This window comes from Coregonus clupeaformis, chromosome 33, assembly GCF_020615455.1.
Source record: "Coregonus clupeaformis isolate EN_2021a chromosome 33, ASM2061545v1, whole genome shotgun sequence".
Lineage (NCBI taxonomy): Eukaryota > Metazoa > Chordata > Actinopteri > Salmoniformes > Salmonidae > Coregonus > Coregonus clupeaformis.
This window is the reverse complement of record NC_059224.1, coordinates 29,900,669-29,920,439: the sequence shown is the minus strand read 5'-3', so window position 1 is coordinate 29,920,439 and position 19,771 is coordinate 29,900,669. Positions and strand designations below refer to the sequence as shown.

Below are 19,771 nucleotides of genomic sequence, written 5' to 3'. Positions count from 1 at the left end.
TGCCTTACAACCTGGAATTAAAATGGGTTTTTGGGGGGTTTGTATCATTTGATTTACACAACTTGCCTACCACTTTGAAGATGCAAAATATTTTTTATTGTGAAACAAACAAGAAACAAGACAAAAAAAACAGAACTTGAGCGTGCATAACTATTCACCCCCCCTCAAAGTCAATAATTTGTAGAGCCACCTTTTGCAGCAATTACAGCTGCAAGTCTCTTGGGGTATGTCTCTATAAGCTTGGCACTGGGATTTTTTGCCCATTCTTCAACGCAAAACTGCTCCAGCTCCTTCAAGTTGGATGGCTTCCACTGGTGTACAACAATCTGTAAGTCATACCACATATTCTCAATTGGATTGAGGTCTGGGCTTTGACTAGGCCATTCCAAGACATTTAAATGTTTTCCCTTAAACCACTCAAGTGTTGCTTTAGCAGTATGCTTAGGGTCATTGTCCTGCTGGAAGGTCTCAAATCTCTGGAAAAGACTGAAACAGGTTTCCCTCAAGAATTTCCCTGTATTTAGCGCCATCCATCATTCCTTCATTCTGACCAGTTTCCCAGTCCCTGCCGATGAAAAACATCCCCACAGCATGATGCTGCCACCATGCTTCACTGTGGTGATGGTGTTCTCGGGGTGATGAGAGGTATTGGGTTTGCGCCAGACATAGCGTTTTCCTTGATGTCCAAAAAGCTCAATTCTAGTCTCATCTGACCAGAGTACCTTCTTCCATGTTTGGGGAGTCTCCCACATGCCTTTTGGCGAACACCAAACGTGTTTGCTTATTCATTTCTTTAAGCAATGGTTTTTTTAAAGTGGTCCTACGGACAGATTCTCCAATCTCCGCTGTGGATCTTTGCAGCTCTTTCAGGGTTATCTTTGGTCTCTTTGTTGCCTCTCTGATTAATGCCCTCCTTGACTGGTCCGTAAGTTTTGGTGGGCGGCCCTCTCTTGGCATGTTTGTTGTGGTGCCATATTCTTTCCATTTTTAATAATGGATTTAATGGTGCTCCGTGGGATGTTCAAAGTTTCTGATATTTTTTTATAACCCAACCCTGATCTGTACTTCTCCACAACTTTGTCCCTGACCTGTTTGGAGAGCTCCTTGATTTCAAGGTGCAACTTGCTTGGTGGTGCCCCTTGCTTAGTGGTGTTGCAGACTCTGGGGCCTTTCAGAACAGGTGTATATATACTGAGATCATGTGACAGATCATGTGACACTTAGATTGCACGAAGGTGGACTTTATTTAACTAATTATGTGACTTCTGAAGGTAATTGGTTGCACCAGATCTTGTTTAGGGGCTTCATAGCAAAGGGGGTGAATACATATGCACCACCACTTTTCCATTATTTATTTATTTGAATTTTTTTAAATAATAATTGTTTTCATTTCAATTCACCAATTTGGACTATTTTGTGTATGTCCATTACATGAAATCCAAATATTACAGGTTGTAATGCAACAAAATAGGAAATACGCCAAGGGGTATGAATACTTTTGCAAGGCACTGTACCTTCCTTTCATTGTGTTTATGTAAGGCATACTAGTAGAAGTCTCACCTCAAGCATACACTACCAAAACCATCATGCACTGTTTTCATCAGATTTAAATGAGTCATGTATGACATAATGCTGTTTCTCTTTTTATTTATTTTTTCAAACAATTAAATGTCATTATGAGCAGGTATTTACACTAATATGCACTCAATCCCATTTTACTATAAAGTTCTACTCCACATTCATGTCCCCAGAGATGTGTTGGCATTTCAGATAACTGATGGAATATGTGGGCAGCTTGATTTGTATAGGTTAACATTTTGTGAAACTCACCAGACATCACTTCAATTCTTTAAATGTTAAACCTTATTTGCATAGATTAATTGGTTGTCCAGGGACTGGCACTAAGTTTTCTCTATTTTATTCAGTTTGGACCTTCTTTCAGTCCAATGCACACAACTATTTCTGCATACATACTATCTCTCCGCTGCAACTTGCCCATGCCTGCCCCCCCACACACACACACACACACTTCTCCTTCACCCAAATTCAGATAGCTGATGTCCTGAAAGAGCTGCTAAATCTGGACCCCTACAAAAAGGGCTAGACAATCTGGACCCTTTCTTTCTAAAATTAGCCTCCGAAATTGTCGCAACCCCTATTACTAGCCTGTTCAACATCTCTTTCGTATCGTCTGAGATACCCAGAGATTGGAAAGCTGCCGCGGTCATCCCCCTCTTCAAAGGGGGTGACACTCTAGATCCAAACTGTTACAGACCTATATCCATTCTTCCCTGCCTTTCGAAAGTATTTGAAAGGCAAGTTAACAAACAGATCACCGACCATTTCGAATCCCACCGTACCTTCTCCGCTATGCAATCTGGTTTCCGAGCTGGTCATGGGTGCACCTCAGCCACGCTCAAGGTCCTAAACGATATAATAACAACAATCGATAAAAGACAGTACTGTGCAGCCGTCTTCATCGACCTGGCCAAGGCTTTTGACTCTGTCAATCACCGCATTCTTATTGGCAGACTAAATAGCCTTGGTTTCTCAAATGACTGCCTCGCCTGGTTCACCAATTACTTCTCAGATAGAGTTCAATGTGTCAAATCGGACGGCCTGTTGTCTGGACCTCTGGCAGTCTATATGGGGGACTGGTGACTCTCAGATCCACCTCTACGCAGACGACACCATTTTGTATACATCTGGCCCTTCACTGGACACTGTGTTAACAAACCCCCAAACGAGCTTCAATGCCATACAACACTCCTTCCGTAGCCTCCAACTGCTCTTAAATGCTAGTAAAACTAAATGCATGCTCTTCAATCGAACGCTGCTTGCACCCACCTGCCCGACTAGAATCACTACTCTCGGCGGGTCTGACTTAGAATATATGGACAACTACAAATACCTAGGTGTCTGGTTAGACCGTAAACTCTCCTTCCAGACTCACATTAAGCATCTCCAATCCAAAGTTAAATCTAGAAACGGCTTCCTATTTCGCTAAACAAAGCCTCCTTCACTCATGCTGCTAAACATGCCCTCGTAAAACTGACTATCCTACCGATCCTTGACTTCGGCGATGTCGTTTACAAAATAGCTTCCAACACTCTACTCAGCAAATTGGATGTAGTCTATCACAGTGCCATCCGTTTTGTCACCAAAGCCCCATATACTACCCACCATTGTGACCTGTACGCTCTCGTTGGCTGGCCCTCACTACATATTCGTCGCCAAACCCACTGGCTCCAGGTCATCTATAAATCACTTCTAGGCAAATCCCTGCCTTATCTTAGATCATTAGTCACCATAGTAACACCCACCCGTAGTATGCGTTCCAGCAGGTATATCTCACTGGTCATCCCCAAAGCCAACACCTCCTTTGGCCGCCATTCCTTCCAGTTCTCTGTTGCAAATGACTGGAACGAACTGCAAAAATCTCTGACGCTGGAGACACTTATCTCCCTCACTAACTTTAAGCATCAGTTGTCAGAGCAGCTTACTGATCACTGCACCTGTACACAGCCCATCTGTAATTAGCCCACCCAACTACCTCATCCCCATATTGATATTTACATTGTTATTTATTTTGCTCATTTGCACCCCAGTATCTCTATTTGCACATCATCTTCTGCACATCTATCACTCCAGTGTTAATACTAAATTGTAATTTTTTTGCACTATGGCCTATTTATTGCCTTACCTCCGTAACTTTCTACATTTGCACACACTGTATATATATTTTCTATTGTGTTATTGACTGTACGTTTTGTTTATTCCATATGTAACTCTGTGTTGTTGTTGTTTTTATCGCACTGCTTTGCTTTATCTTGGCCAGGTCGCAGTTGTAAATGAGAACTTGTTCTCAACTGGCTTACCTTTTTTATTTTATTTTTTACATGGAGAAGAGAGGAGACATAATGCCTTAGCTAAGTTTAATTTAGAGAGAAACTCAAGTCATCACCCTGTTATTTAGGAATTATCAAGACTAAATCAGAGCAGCATGTTGATTGAGTATGATTTAAAAGTGATTACAAGCTACATTGCATTTTCAAATCAAATCAAATCAAATTATATTGGCCACATGCGCCGAATACAACAGGTGCAGACATTACAGTGAAATGCTTACTTACAGCCCTTAACCAACAGTGCATTTATTTTTAATAAAAAAGTAAAATAAAACAACAACAAAAAAGTGTTGAGAAAAAAAGAGCAGAAGTAAAATAAAATAACAGTAAGGAGGCTATATATATATACAGGGGGGTACCGGTGCAGAGTCAATGTGCGGGGGCACCGGCTAGTTGAGGTAGTTGAAGTAATATGTACATGTGGGTAGAGTTAAAGTGACTATGCATAAATAATTAACAGAGTAGCAGCAGCGTAAAAAGATGGGGTGGGGGGGCAGTGCAAATAGTCCGGGTAGCCATGATTAGCTGTTCAAGAGTCTTATGGCTTGGGGGTAGAAGCTGTTGAGAAGTCTTTTGGACCTAGACTTGGCACTCCGGTACCGCTTGCCGTGCGGTAGCAGAGAGAACAGTCTATGACTAGGGTGGCTGGAGTCTTTGACAATTTTGAGGGCCTTCCTCTGACACCGCCTGGTATAGAGGTCCTGGATGGCAGGAAGCTTGGCCCCAGTGATGTACTGGGCCGTACGTACTACCCTCTGTAGTGCCTTACGGTCGGAGGCCAAGCAGTTGCCATACCAGGCGGTGATGCAACCAGTCAGGATGCTCTCGATGGTACAGCTGTATAATTTTTTGAGGATCTGAGGACCCATGCCAAATCTTTTCAGTCTCCTGAGGGGGAATAGGCTTTGTCGTGCCCTCTTCACGACTGTCTTGGTGTGTTTGGACCATGATAGTTCGTTGGTGATGTGGACACCAAGGAACTTGAAGCTCTCAACCTGTTCCACTACAGCCCCGTCGATGAGAATGGGGGCGTGCTCAGTCCTCTTTTTTTTCCCTGTAGTCCACAATCATTTCCTTTGTCTTGGTCACGTTGAGGGAGAGGTTGTTATCCTGGCACCACACGGCCAGGTCTCTGACCTCCTCCTTATAGGCTGTCTCATCGTTGTCGGTGATCAGGCATACCACTGTTGTGTCGTCAGCAAACTTAATGATGGTGTTGGAGTCGTGCCTGGCCATGCAGTCATGGGTGAACAGGGAGTACAGGAGGGGACTGAGCACGCACCCCTGAGGGGCCCCCGTGTTGAGGATCAGTGTGGCAGATGTGTTGTTACCTACCCTTACCACCTGGGGGCGGCCTGTCAGGAAGTCCAGTAGTAGTGACGGCTAGTATTTGAACATCTTGGAATGTCCAGTGATAATCAATGAAGTAGTGACTCAATATGTCGTGAAAAGTTTTGTTTTCAAATTGTGTGATCCCAGTTCCTGCCCTGTCTGTGTGTCTCTATTGACCCCCTCCTCTCTCCCAGGGTTGGGCGGCCATGCAAGCAGAGGAAGGTAGAGGAGCCGGTGGAGGAGGGGATAAAGAGTGAGGTGTCATGCATAATGGAAACCAAAGGTACTGTACTGTCTCTGAACAACATCCTATTCTTCCTATCATTCAAATAATTTAAGAGCATCAATGCACAGTGTCGATTCCTGGTACAGTCTGATCTATTGACTCCCAGTCATTACCCAGTGCCTTCCTTCACAGTATGAATCAGTAATGTAGATCCATCTCTCCCTCTGTCTTTTACTATGCTGAATGTCTTCACCTCTTGGGATGTCTCTCCCCTTATTCTGTGTCTTGCCAGAGCTAGGCACACGCTCTCAAAACAGTTTCACACAGTGTTATTATGTGGATGTTCATGTCTTTGGCACACGCTGAAATTATTTTAATTTCTTGTTTGTCGTCATTTAAGCCTAGCTCCTTTGGTTTCAGTTCATTTATTGAGAATTCTAATATTCCCATCCTCTCCAAATGAAACCAAACAGCACTGCATACCAAAACTGTCTTTACAGTGTAGTTTAAACCTAATCTAAAAACAATAGGGAAAACCTTAAAGCAATATGAATGACTCCCTCCTTCTACAGTACAGGACTGTGGATTCAGGGTTCTTTGTGTGATGTTCCAGTGTCAGAACATCCAAGGCTCTGAGTTCTCACTCCTCTGAAGGGATAGAAGACTACATAGCCAGTCATGAGAGTGAACCAGCAGCAAGCAGCAAACTGGAGGGGAATATTATTTGAATACAGAGACAGACAGAAGATGTTTTCCTGAAACAGACATCAAACGGCACTGACCTTTCTGACCGTTGGGGTGTCTGCCACTACTCTGTGTGTAGTAACTGTAAACAGCATGTATTTGATACACTGCCGATTTTGCAGGTTTTCCTACTTACAAAGCATGTAGAGGTCTGTAATTTTTATCATAGGTACACTTCAACTGTGAGAGACGGAATCGAAAACAAAAATCCAGAAAATCACATTGTATGATTTCTAAGTAATTAATCTGCATTTTATTGCATGACATAAGTATTTGATACATCAGAAAAGCAGAACTTAATATTTGGTACAGAAACCTTTGTTTGTAATTACAGTGATCATACGTTTCCTGTAGGTCTTGACCAGGTTTGCACACACTGCAGCAGGGATTTTGGCCCACTCCTCCATACAGACCTTCTCCAGATCCTTCAGGTTTCGGGGATGTCGGCAATACGGACTTTCAGCTCCCTCCAAAGGTTTTCTATTGGGTTCAGGTCTGGAGACTGGCTAGGCCACTCCAGGACCTTGAGATGCTTCTTACGGAGCCACTCCTTAGTTGCCCTGGCTGTGTGTTTCGGGTCGTTGTCATGCTGGAAGACCCAGCCACGACCCATCTTCAATGCTCTTACTGAGGGAAGGAGGTTGTTGGCCAAGATCTCGGGATACATGGTCCCATCCATCCTCCTCTCAATACGGTGCAGTCGTCCTGTCCCCTTTGCAGAATAGCATCCCCAAAGAATGATGTTTCCACCTCCATGCTTCACGGTTGGGATGGTGTTCTTGGGGTTGTACTCATCCTTCTTCTTCCTCCAAACATGGCGAGTGGAGTTTAGACCAAAAAGCTCTATTTTTGTCTCATCAGACCACATGACCTTCTCCCATTCCTCCTCTGGATCATCCAGATGGTCATTGGCAAACTTCAGACGGGCCTGGACATGCGCTGGCTTGAGCAGGGGGACCTTGCGTGCGCTGCAGGATTTTAATCCATGACGGCGTAGTGTGTTACTAATGGTTTTCTTTGAGACTGTGGTCCCAGCTCTTTTCAGGTCATTGACCAGGTCCTGCCATGTAGTTCTGGGCTGATCCCTCACCTTCCTCATGATCATTGATGCCCCACGAGGTGAGATCTTGCATGGAGCCCCAGACCGAGGGTGATTGACCATCATTTTGAACTTCTTCCATTTTCTAATAATTGCGCCAACAGTTGTTGCCTTCTCACCAAGCTGCTTGCCTATTGTCCTGTAGCCCATCCCAGCCTTGTGCAGGTCTACAATCTTGTTCAAACAGGTGCAGTTAATACAGGTAATGAGTGGAGAACAGGAGGGCTTCTTAAAGAAAAACTAACAGGTCTGTGAGAGCCGGAATTCTTACTGGTTGGTAGGTGATCAAATACTTAAGTCATGCAATAAAATGCAAATTAATTACTTAAAAATTTTACAAAAGATTTTTGTTTTAGATTTCGTCTCTCACAGTTGAAGTGTACCTATGATAAAAATTACAGACCTCTACATGCTTTGAAAGTAGGAAAACCTGCAAAATCAGCAGTGTATCAAATACATGATCTCCCCACTGTATATGTTTCCGGGTGACATTGAATGACTGTCTCCCTCCTCTAGCTCCGTAAATGATGATGCTGGGTTAATTAGTCTATATATCTGCCTTGGACAGTAAAGACACTTTGTCTTTGATCACCTTCAGTAAGAAGTTTTCAAAGCTCCATCTCTCTCTGTGTCATTTTATATGGGTCCCTTTCATGTGATTATTCCTAGACCTATGCATCCTATACAGCAACAAATGCTCATTATTCTATTCATGTCCTCAGTTCTTATTTTCATTCTAATGCCTAGCATATTCAGTGGTGCCGCATGGAGCAGATAAATATGGACAAATCAACAACTTACAAAATAGATTTTATTGTAATCAAACATAATGCACGATTTTGGTTTTAAGTCCTGACCTGATAATTTTGATAATGAAAAAAATGCATTCATATTAACATTGATCATTGTATTATTAAAGCTTAATGTGAGTCTGATCACTCTACTGGAGATAAATAGATGAAGTGAACTAGGCAATTGCTTCATCAACGCAGTAGAATCATAATATGGTCATGAGAGATTTTAGATCTGATTTCAAAGGGGTTTGCGATTAGAATCCCTAGAGTTGATTGACACACCGGTGCGTGAACCTAAATTACATAACAATCCACTGCATCCGCCAGTGCCACACTTCCACATCTGCGATGAAAAGTGGCAGAGCTAGAGCGGTGTTTGTCCAATCATGATATCCCGAAAATCAGTCTTCTCACGAAACGTCTGTAGCGTCTGAACAGTTTGACGTACAAACCATTATGACCACTCTATGGAAAGGGGTGACTCTCACGAACACAATGTTCTCCGTTTTGCTCTACGACCCCCACAAGTGTCACGGGACTGGTCTGAAGGTAGCTGGTACCGGTTCAAAAAAACGAATGGAAGTAAGAAGGTAGTTTTGTGCCTGCCCCAAAAAAGGGGTTAAATATGTGTACAAATAAAATAAAAATGCTACTTTTTTTTATATCTCCTAGATTAAGGACAGACACTTCAAAACCGTGTGTCTTACGATTCATTTTTGGGCTCTCCTTTTTGCCATTTATGAATGTGTTATTCAGTGCGTTTCTATGGGCTTTAGGTGAAAATTAATATTTAATTAAATATTCTTTTTATATATTTTTTTGATACATAAAGGGGTCAGAAAATTCCAAATCAAATAGCGAAATGATCCATAGTATGACCATCTTAAAACAATTCCATATGTCAGATTATTTGAGTCAATTGGAGGTGTACCTGTGGATGTATTTCAAGGCCTACCTTCAAACTCAATGCCTCTTTGCTTGACATCATGGGAAAATCAAAAGAAATCGGCCAAGACCTCAGGAAAAAACACTATAGACCTCCACAAGTCTGGTACATCCTTGGGAGCAATTTCCAAATGCCTGAAGGTACCACATTCATCTATACAAACAATAGTACGCAAGTATAAACACCATGGGACCACGCAGCCGTCATACCGCTCAGAAGGAGACGCGTTCTGTTTCCTAGAGATGAACGTACTTTGGTGCAAAAAGTGCAAATCACTCCCAGAACAACAGCAAAGGACCTTGTGAAGATGCTGGAGGAAACAGGTACAAAAGTATCTATATCCACAATAAAACGAAGCCTATATCGACATAACCTGAAAGGCCGCTCAGCAAGGAAGGAGCCTCTGCTCAAAAACCGTCATAAAAAAGCCAGAATACGGTTTGCAATTGCACATGGGGACAAAGATCGTACTTTTTGGAGAAATGTCCTATGGTCTGATGAAACAAAAATAGAACTGTTTGGCCATAATGACCATCGTTATGTTTGGAGGAAAAAGGGGAATGCTTGCAAGCCAAAGAACACCATCCCAACCGTGAAGCACGGGGGTGGCAGCATCATGCTGTGGGGGTGCTTTGCTGCAGGAGGGACTGGTGCATTTCACAACATAGATGGCATCATGAGGAAGGAAAATTATGTGGATATATTGAAGCAACATCTCAAGACATCAGTCAGGAAGTTAAAGCTTGGTCACAAATGGGTCTTCCAAATGGACAATGACCCCAAGCATACTTCCAAAGTTGTGGCAAAATGGCTTAAGGATAACAAAGTCAAGGTATTGGAGTGGCCATCACAAAGCCCTGACCTCAATCCTATAGAAAATGTGTGGGCAGAACTGAAAAAGCGTGTGCGAGCAAGGAGGCCTGCAAACCTGACTCAGTTACACCAGCTCTGTCAGGAGGAATGGGCCAAAATTCACCCACCTTATTGTGGGAAGCTTGTGGAAGGCTACCCGAAACATTTGACCCAAGTTAAACAATTTAAAGGCAATGCTACCAAATACTAATTGAGTGTATGTAAACTTCTGACCCACTGGGAATGTGATTAAAGAAATAAAACATTCTCTCTACTATTATTCTGACATTTCACATTCTTAAAATAAAGTGGTGATCCTAACTGACCTAAGACAGGGATTTTTTACTAGGATTAAATTTCAGGAATTGTGAAAACTTAGTTTAAATGTATTTGGCTAAGGTGTATGTAAACTTCCGACTTCAACTGTACATGCTGATAGCCTAGAACAAATGTTATGGATAGAATGTGCACTTTTCAATTGGGTGGACTGCAACTACAAAAAACATTGCCATAGCCTGTAGTAAAATCAAGAGCATGTTCAGTGGGTTGCAAAAGGTTTTCTAAACGTATCCCAAACTTCCAACTGTTTCAAATATTTTGGCTAAGGTGACTTCAACTGTATATATACACACACACAGTATATATATTCTAGATTTAATGAGTAGTGATCATTCTCTAACATGCATATGCAGGAGTAACACCCAGTGCCTCCCAGGTATTTACTCAGCAGAATGGCGAGTGAAGACTCTTCCAGAAAATACTCCCCCATTTCTCTGAAACGTGAATATTAATGTCCTTGGGGTGTTTGTTCATAAGCGAACAACTGTTTCTCCGTCAACCAAAGTAAAGTTGCATGAAGTTGCTGTGTCACAACTGTCACCTCATTAAATTTATACTAAAGAATTATGACCCATGAGTCTGTGACCTTTGCTATTGGCCGAAACCTCTCTAATTGGTCCTGACTGTAATTGCTTCCCTCTCTTGCTACAGTATATTAGTTCCTACATTAAAAAAAACGATGTGTATGTACAGGACCAGTGAGGAGTTTGGACACACCTACTCATTCAAGGGTTTTTCTTTATTTTTACTATTTTCTACATTGTAGAATAATAGTGAAGACATCAAAACTATGAAATAACACATATGGAATCATGTAGTAACCAAAAAAGTGTTAACAAATATAAAAAAATATTTTATATTTGAGATTCTTCAAAGTAGCCACCCTTTGCCTTGATGACAGCTTTGCACACGCTTGGCATTCTATCAACCAGCTTCATGAGGTAGTCACCTGGAATGCATTTAAATTAACAGGTGTGCCTTCTTAAAAGTTAATTTGTGGAATTTCTTTACTTCTTAATGCGTTTGAGCCAATCAGTTGTGTTGTGACAAGGTAGGGGTGGTATACAGAAGATAGCCCTATTTGGTAAAAAACCAAGTCCATATTATGGCAAGAACAGCTCAAATAAGCAAAGAGAAACGACAGTCCATCATTACTTTAAGACATGAAGGTCAGTCAATCCGGATCATTTCAAGAACTTTAAAGGTTTCTTCAAGTGCAGTCGCAAAAACCATCCATCGCTATGATGAAACTGGCACTCATGAGGACCGCCACAGGAAAGGAAGACCCAGAGTTACCTCTGCTGCAGAGGATAAGTTCATTAGAGTTACCAGCCTCAGAAATTTCAGCCCAAATAAATGCTTCACAGAGTTTAAGTAACAGACACAGCTAAACATCAACTGTTCAGAGGAGACTGCGTGAATCAGGCCTTCATGGTCGAATTGCTGCAAAGAAACCACTACTAAAGGACACCAATAATAAGAAGAGACTTGCTTGGACCAAGAAACACAAGCAATGGACATTAGAGTAGGTGAACGGTGCTTTGTTGGTAACACTGTCTGTGATTTATTTAGAATTCATAGCACACTTAACCAGCATGGCTACCACAGCATTCTGCAGCAATACGCCATCCAATCTGGTTTGCGCTTAGTGGCACTATCATTTGTTTTTCAACAGGACAATGACCCAACACACCTCCAGGCTGTGTAAGGGCTATTTGACCAAGAAGGAGAGTGATTGAGTGCTGCATCAGATGACCTGGCCTCCACAGTCACCCGACCTCAACCCAATTGAGATGGTTTGGGATGAGTTGGACTGCAGAGTGACGGAAAAGCAACAAGTGCTCAGTATATGTGGGAACTCCTTCAAGACTGTTGGAAAAGCATTCCAGGTGAAGCTGGTTGAGAGAATGCCAAGAGAGTGCAAAGCTGTCATCAAGGCAAAGGGTGGCTACTTTGAAGAATCTAAAATATAAAATGTGTTTTGATTTCTTTAACACTTTTTTGGTTACTACATGATTCCATATGTGTTATTTCATAGTTTTGATGTCTTCACTATTATTCTACGATGTAAAAATAAATAAAAAACCTTGAATGAGTAGGTGTGTTCAAACTTTTGACTGGTACTGTATTTGTGTCTTTCGGAAGGGTTGGGTTAAAAGCGGAAGTCAAATTTCGGTTGGACCTTGTGTGCAATTAACCAGTAAAGTGATCTTAATCTTAATCTCTCTAGATGTGTTCCTCCCCAGGAAACATTTATCTTTGTGTTCCATCAATTACTCTCAAGACATCACCATTTTTCACTTCACTTGAATTGTCATGACCAATTATCAGGAGATAAACGTTGGAAGATGCTCAAAGCTGTGTTTATGCCTGGAGCAAAGAAACAGTCAGCATTAACTCACTATCTGATTAGACTGATTCGCGCAGCTTCCTTATATGGTTAGGAGTGAGCGGCAAGCATCTGCATTCTGTTTCTTCTAACCTTTCCAAATACTTCCATCAGATGAAATAATATACAATTACAACAGGTGTAGACCTTACAGTGAAATGCTTACTTACAAGCCCTTAACCAACAATGTAGTTTTAAGAAAAATAAGTGATAAGTAAAAAATAAATAATAATAATAATAATAATAATGAAAGAGCAGCAGTAAAATAACAGTAGCGAGGCTATATACAGGGGGTACCGGTACGGAGTCCATGTGCCGGGGAACAGGTTAGTCGAGGTAATTTAGGTAATATGTACATGTAGGTAGAGTTAAAGTCACTATGCATAGATAATAAACAGAGAGTAGCAACAGCGTAAAAGATGGGGTGGGTGGGGGCACAATGCAAATAGTCCGGGTAGCCATTTGATTAGCTGTTCAGGAGTCTTTATGGCTTGGGGGTAGAAGCTCTTAAGAAGCCTTTTGGACCTAGACTTGGCACTCCGGTACCGCTTGCCGTGCGGTAGCAGAGAGAACAGTCTATGACTAGGGTGGCTGGAGTCTTTGACATTTTTTAGGGCCTTCCTCTGACACCGCCTAGTATAGAGGTCCTGGATGGCAGGAAGCTTGGCCCCAGTGATGTACTGAGCCGTACACACTACCCTCTGTAGTGCCTTGCAGTCGGAGGCCGAGCAGTTGCCATACCAGGCAGTGATGCAACCAGTCAGGATGCTCTCGATGGTGCAGCTGTAGAACTTTTTGAGGATCTGAGGACCCAAGCCAAATCTTTTCAGTCTCCTAAGGGGGAATAGGCTTTGTCGTGCCCTCTTCACGACTGTCTTGGTGTGTTTGGACCATGATAGTTTGTTGGTGATGTGGAAACCAAGGAACTTGAAGCTCTCAACCTGCTCCACTACAGCCCCGTCGATGAGAATGGGGGTGTGCTTGGTCCTCTTCTTTTTCCTGTAGTCCACAATCATCTCCTTTGTCTTGATCATGTTGAGGGAGAGGTTGTTATCCTGGCACCACACGGCCAGGTCTCTGTCCTCCTCCTTATAGGCTGTCTCATCGTTGTCGGTGATCAGGCCTACCACTGTTGTGTCGTCGGCAAACTTAATGATGGTGTTGGAGTTGTGCCTGGCCATGCAGTCATGGGTGAACAGGGAGTACAGGAGGGGACTGAGCACGCACCCCTGAGGGGCCCCCGTGTTGAGGATCAGCGTGGCAGATGTGTTATTACCTACCGTTTCCACCTGGGGGCGGCCTGTCAGGAAGTACAGGATCGAGTTGTAGAGGGAGGTATTTAGTCCCAGGGTCCTTAGCTTAGTGATGAGCTTTGAGGGCAATATGGTGATTACTTTAGTATCAAGCTGTTTATCTTCAGGTAACCACAGCAACAAATTCCTTGCTTTTTTCAAAGTAAGTGAATTCATTTGAGGATTTTTGTATGTTTATTTCCTTCCCTTCCCTACAGTAGAGCTGACACTACAACAAGCCCTTCACCAGTCAGTGTTCATGCCATGCACTTCGCCATCCCCTAGCAGCACTCCTTTCTGTTGGGACCAGCACAGCAAGCTACTGCCCACTGTGGCTGGCATCACTTCAAGCAAAGTAGCTTCGTGGACAGTGGAGGAGGTAATGGATGATTTACATTGTCATTACAATGTTGCTTGCTGTGCAGTGACTTTGCTGTTCATTTGAATAACTGTACTAACCATGATGTCCAATGTGTTACAGGTGATTGAGTTCATCCAAGGTCTTCCAGGCTGTAAGGAACACGTGCACACATTCAGAGATGAGGTACAGTTTCAATACAGTACATGCAGCTAACCACTGATACATACACACACACACGCACACATACAGACACACATGCCAGTAGTGGTCGGTGCTGTTTAAGATGAGTGGAGACTATTTTCTTTTAAATAATCATGGCATAATCTCTATTACAGCATATTGAATGACTCTCATTCATATTCCATTCACCCAGGTCAATGTAACATCGATAGGTTTAGGCCACTACATGATATTTGAATTTTCCCTATACCCATCATGAGGTTGCTACAACCTAGCCTATGAATGAAAGTTTACATCGTAAGTGCACTATCCCGTGCAAATCGTCATCCCTGTGTTTTGAGGGATATTACCTGCACCCAGTTTGGGGAAGAACATGGGAACAAATTGATGCTTAAATCAAAGTGCTATGCACGTAGCCTACAGATTATCTGTTTTGTCATATATCACATTTCCTAGTGCCCTACTTCTCTTTTAAATGATGAAGTGGATGATATTGTGCCAATGAATTTATAAATTGCCAAATACACTATAAATACAAAAGTATGTGAACACCCCTTCAAATTAGTGGAATCAGCTATTTCAGTCACACCCGTTGCTGACAGTTGTATAAAGCACACAGCCATGCAATCTCCATAGACAAACATTGGCAGTAGAATGGCCTTACTGAAGAGATCGGTGAGTTTCAACGTGGTACCGTCATAGAATGCCACCTTTCCAACAAGTCAGTCCGTCAAATTTCTGCCCTGCTAGAGCTTCCCCGGTCAACTGTTATTGCTGTTATTGTGAAGTGGAAACGTCTAGGAGCAACAACGGCTCAGCCGCAAAGTGGTAGGCCACACAAGCTCGCAGAACGGGACCGCCGAGTGCTGAAGCGCGCAGCATGTAAAAATAATCTGTTCTCGGTTGCAACACTCACTACCGAGTTCCAAACAGTCTCTGGAAGCAACGTAAGCACAATAACTGTTCGTCGGGAGTTTCATGAAATGGGTTTCCATGGCTGAGCAGCCGCACTCAAGACTAAGATCACCATGCGCAATGCCAAGAGTCAGCTGGAGTGCTGTAAAGCTCGTCGCCATTGGACTCTGGAGCAGTGGATATGCATTCTCTGGAGTGATGAATCACGCTTCGCCATCTGGCAGTCCAACGGACGAATCTGGGTTTGCCAGATGCCAGGAGAACGCTACCTGCCCGAATGCATATTGCCAATTGTAACGTTAAGTGGAGGAGTAATAATGGTCTGGGACTGTTTTTCATGGTTTGGGCTAGGCCCCTTAGTTCCAGTGAAGGGAAATCTTAACGCTACAGCATACAATTACATTCTAGACGATTCTGTGCTCCCAACTTTGTTTGGGGAAGGCCCTTTCCTGTTTCAGTATGACAATGCCCCCATGACAACGCAAGGTCCATACAGAAATGGTTTGTCGAGATCAGTTTGGAAGAACTTCACTGGCCTGCACAGAGCCCTGACCTCAACCCCATCGAGCACCTTTGGGATGAATTGGAACGCTGACTGCGAGCCAGGCCTAATCGCCCAACATCAGTGCCCGACCTCACTAATGCTCTTGTGGCTGAATGGAAGCAAGTAACCGCAGCAATGTTCCAACATGTAGTGGAAAGCTTTCCAAGAAGTGTGGAGGCTGTTATAGCAGCAGAGGGGGCACCAACTCCATATAAATGCCCATGATTTTGGAATGAGATGTTCGACGAGCAGGTGTCCCCATATTTTTGGTTGTGTAGTGTACGTCATGTAATTAAATGTCTGCATAGGTTACAGTTCATGGTTCTTATTGATACGCATGATTATTTTGACTTTCTCCGAACTGAAGGCCATTAGCCCAATATTAGGCTATCCCTAGACATTTGAAATATCGTCACGCTTAGAAGAGCCTCCAGGCTTCCGTCATAATGGTAAATTGTGAATGAGGAAAAAAAAGAATTACAGGGGCAGTTTGGTAAAACTAATCCCTTCCGAATCGACCACTGTAAAAACGGACATGCTGGTGTAATAATTACTTAACTGACGTCCTATAGTATTACTAGTCCCGTGCGAATAGGGCTTATGGAAGGGGGTGAGAACCACGAGCCTCCTAGGTTTTGTATTGAAGTCAATGTACCCAGAGGAGGACGGAAACTAGCTGTCCTCCGGCTACACCATGTTGCTACCCTACAGAGTGCTGTTGAGGCTACTGTAAACCTTCATTGAAAAACAGTTCGTTTTAATCAATTATTTGGTGACGTAAATATATTTAGTATAGTTTTATCTAAAAAGGATAACGTTTTTTATATTTCACTATTTTATTTTTCTGAAATTCACTGAGGAGGATGGTCCTTACCTTCCTCCTCTAAGGAGCCTCCACTCACACACACACACACACACACACACACACACACACACACACACACACACACACACACACACAGATCCCATTTTGTTGTCATCGGATGCATTACCTTCACATTATCCTTCATAATGGTGTGATCTCCTTATCTGTGTCTGCCTCAGAGTTTATGTGCCTCTGCAAAACGCACCAATGGATGTTATGTAACTTTTAAATGACAACTTTTATTCATGCAGTGTAATAGAGGTGTAAGGGTTGTAGGAGCTCAGTAGTTCAACTAACAGTCCTTAGAGATACATGTCGGCATATTGATAATTGCTGTGTCCATGAACCTATCTACTTGAGGCAGTGGGTCAATGGGGAAAATAATGAATATGCTGGCAGGTTGATTGACATCCATGAATGGAGTCACTTTATAGAACTGTTAACGACTAAAGGATTACCCAGCTGTTCCAATGGCTAATAAAGGCAACTCAAGACAAATATTTCTCTGGAGCTAAATTGAGTGGTGGAAGTGGTTATGAATAAGACATGCAGTACTAGTCCCTGACTGACTGACTGATTGATTGACTGAGGACTGCAAACAGAGCAGCTGTCACTAGAAACAGCTGTCACACAGTCTGCTGGTGGACACCTGATTCACTCTCATATGTCCCCCATCATTTCATCCTCTCCCATCAAACCAGAGTATTTTCAGCTCCAGAAACAAAGACTTGGATTGAGGATAGATAGTCTTTGGTAATCTTTTCTATAAATTGGTGTATTGTGTTAATCTTCAGATAATATCTTTAAAATATTATTGATTGTATTGCCTTTGTGACGCAATAAAAATAATTGTTGACAACAAAAACATTTAATAACTTAATTGTCCCAGAGGCCTGTGGTTTAAGGCAAAAAAGTGTACTTTGATTCGCACACTCAAATAGGCCTATCTCTACAGATTATCCAAGTCATTAAACACAGGAAATTCTTCTCATTGTTCTCATGAAATTATGTTCATGTTGTGCCTTTCTGTCAGCGGTAATAGCGGTTGATGTTACGACAGGTTGTTAAAGGTAGAATATGACTCAACCTCTGAATATCACCCCCTCTAATGAGGCATGAACATTTGCATCACCCTCATGGTGGAGAATCCTTAAAAACCCTTGCTTTGAAGTGAATTCTAAGCTGCCTGCTATGTGAATGTGGAAACATATTCCTTAGGCAAAAATGGTCATTAGGAAAGCGCTTTGATGGTGTCCATTTTAAAATGTGAGACTTCTCTAACTCTTCCCTCCCATGTTTTTGTCCAGCAAATAGATGGTGAAGCCTTCCTGCTGTTGACCCAGGTTGACTTGGTGAAGATCATGAGCATCAAGCTGGGTCCAGCCATTAAGATCTACAACTCCATCTTAATGTTCAAGACGGCGGAGGAATCTGCATGTAATGAACTCTAACGAAGGTGGGAGGGCACAATTTTTTACCCTTAGGAGGAGGTCTACAGACAAAGGATGTGAAGCACAAAGAACCGTCCTTCCCAGAGGATGTATCTCATGCAAACTGAATTGCACAAGTAATTTTTTTTAAGACAACCATATTGCATACTGAGAATCTCCAATATGATTGGCTCATTGAAGAAATGTCATTTTCATTTTTTTATATTAGTGTTGGCGTGGTGCCATGAGGCTGTTCGACTATAGTTTATCATCCTTCAGATTTCCTTTAGTGCATCACAATCAGCAACGTTTCATGTAGAAAGTCCCATCTGCACAGGGTCTCTGGTATTATAGAAGATTATTGGCTTTCGCTGTTCCAGTCTCTCTGGGATGCCGATGTCATAGAGGTCAGAAAGATTCTAACTGAGAATGGAGGCTCAGTGATTCCCCAGGTGAGTGGCACAGAGAAATAAATACATTCATGAGAAAGTCATCATGATTTTTGATCCTTGTCACTTCTGTCTGGCTGCTGGGGTGGTGGTGCTGCAGGAGAAGGCTGTATATTTCAACCGACACGAGAAAGGGATTTTTATTCTGTCACCAAACCAACAGGGGCACCCTACTGTAATAATTCAATGCACCAGGCCCTGCATTTAATTTCCCCATGGTAAATGCCCCCAACTGTTATGTTTTATGGATAGCCATATACAGTACCTGTATAAAGACCAACGTGGGTCATCTTGGTCTGGTTTCTCTCTCCTGTGTACTGTACAGTCACCTCATCAGTACTGTTCAGGCCCTCTGAAGCAGTGGCAAGTGTCTGTTTACTTTAATGTGCTAAACCCAGGGAATGGGTTTGGTTGATTGAATCAAATAAAAAATAAATAAAAGGCTATCTATATGGACAAGGGTATTTCTTCATGTGGACAATTGTTCACAATTGTTTATTTATGTACTGCAATTTAAAGCAATTGTTAAATATAATTGAATAGGTACATTGCTGATCATCTCAAAGAGCATACTTAGTGCTCTTTAAATAATGTTGACCGTAATATGCTATTTCAATTTGCTTTACCGAAGCCTAAAGAGAACAAAATGTTGGTTTATGTTTTCCTGTTATTTATTTAAATATGCTTTTTTTCCCTTCTCATACCGGTGGGTGAGACTGCTGTGTGCAGAATTATGCAAAATAATGTAAATGGGAAAGAGCTTGCCATTTCTGAAGCTAAATAATGATGAAGCCTTTATTCCACCTGTATTGATTCACTAATAAATACAATGAGAAGTACACTAAGGCTGCCTCTTGTGTTACTGTTAAGTCTACTTGTGTCCCAGGTGTTACCTCTGTCTCAAGTTCTCCTTCCAGTGTACACTAAAGCCACTTTTGCTTTGTTGAAGTGTTCAGTGCCAGAATATTATGCATATTTTATTCATCTCACTAATCTCAAATAATTGTCACATCCTGTCACACAGTGCTATATTTTTCTATTTGCACCTTGTCAGATTTATCACCCTAAGAATGGAAATATAATTCACTTGTTCTATTTTTATGCAG

General features: G+C 42.3%; 1 protein-coding gene across 2 annotated transcripts in view; it reads left to right on the top strand.

Annotated features, from left to right (window-relative positions):
- LOC121548975 (lethal(3)malignant brain tumor-like protein 3) overlaps positions 1-19,510 on the top strand; it is a 46,002-nt gene extending 26,492 nt beyond the window's left edge. The window contains exons 19-22 of one of the 2 annotated variants that reach the window (XM_045210248.1): positions 5,435-5,523; positions 14,143-14,300; positions 14,403-14,465; positions 18,094-19,510. In XM_045210248.1, coding sequence (XP_045066183.1) covers positions 5,435-5,523; positions 14,143-14,300; positions 14,403-14,465; positions 18,094-18,237 — 454 coding nt within the window. In that variant the 3' untranslated portion in view covers positions 18,238-19,510. Of the gene's footprint in view, positions 1-5,434; positions 5,524-14,139; positions 14,301-14,402; positions 14,466-18,093 lie in introns of both variants that reach the window. The other variant, XM_041860713.2, reaches the window with a different exon arrangement.
- Positions 19,511-19,771: the final 261 nt, after the last annotated feature.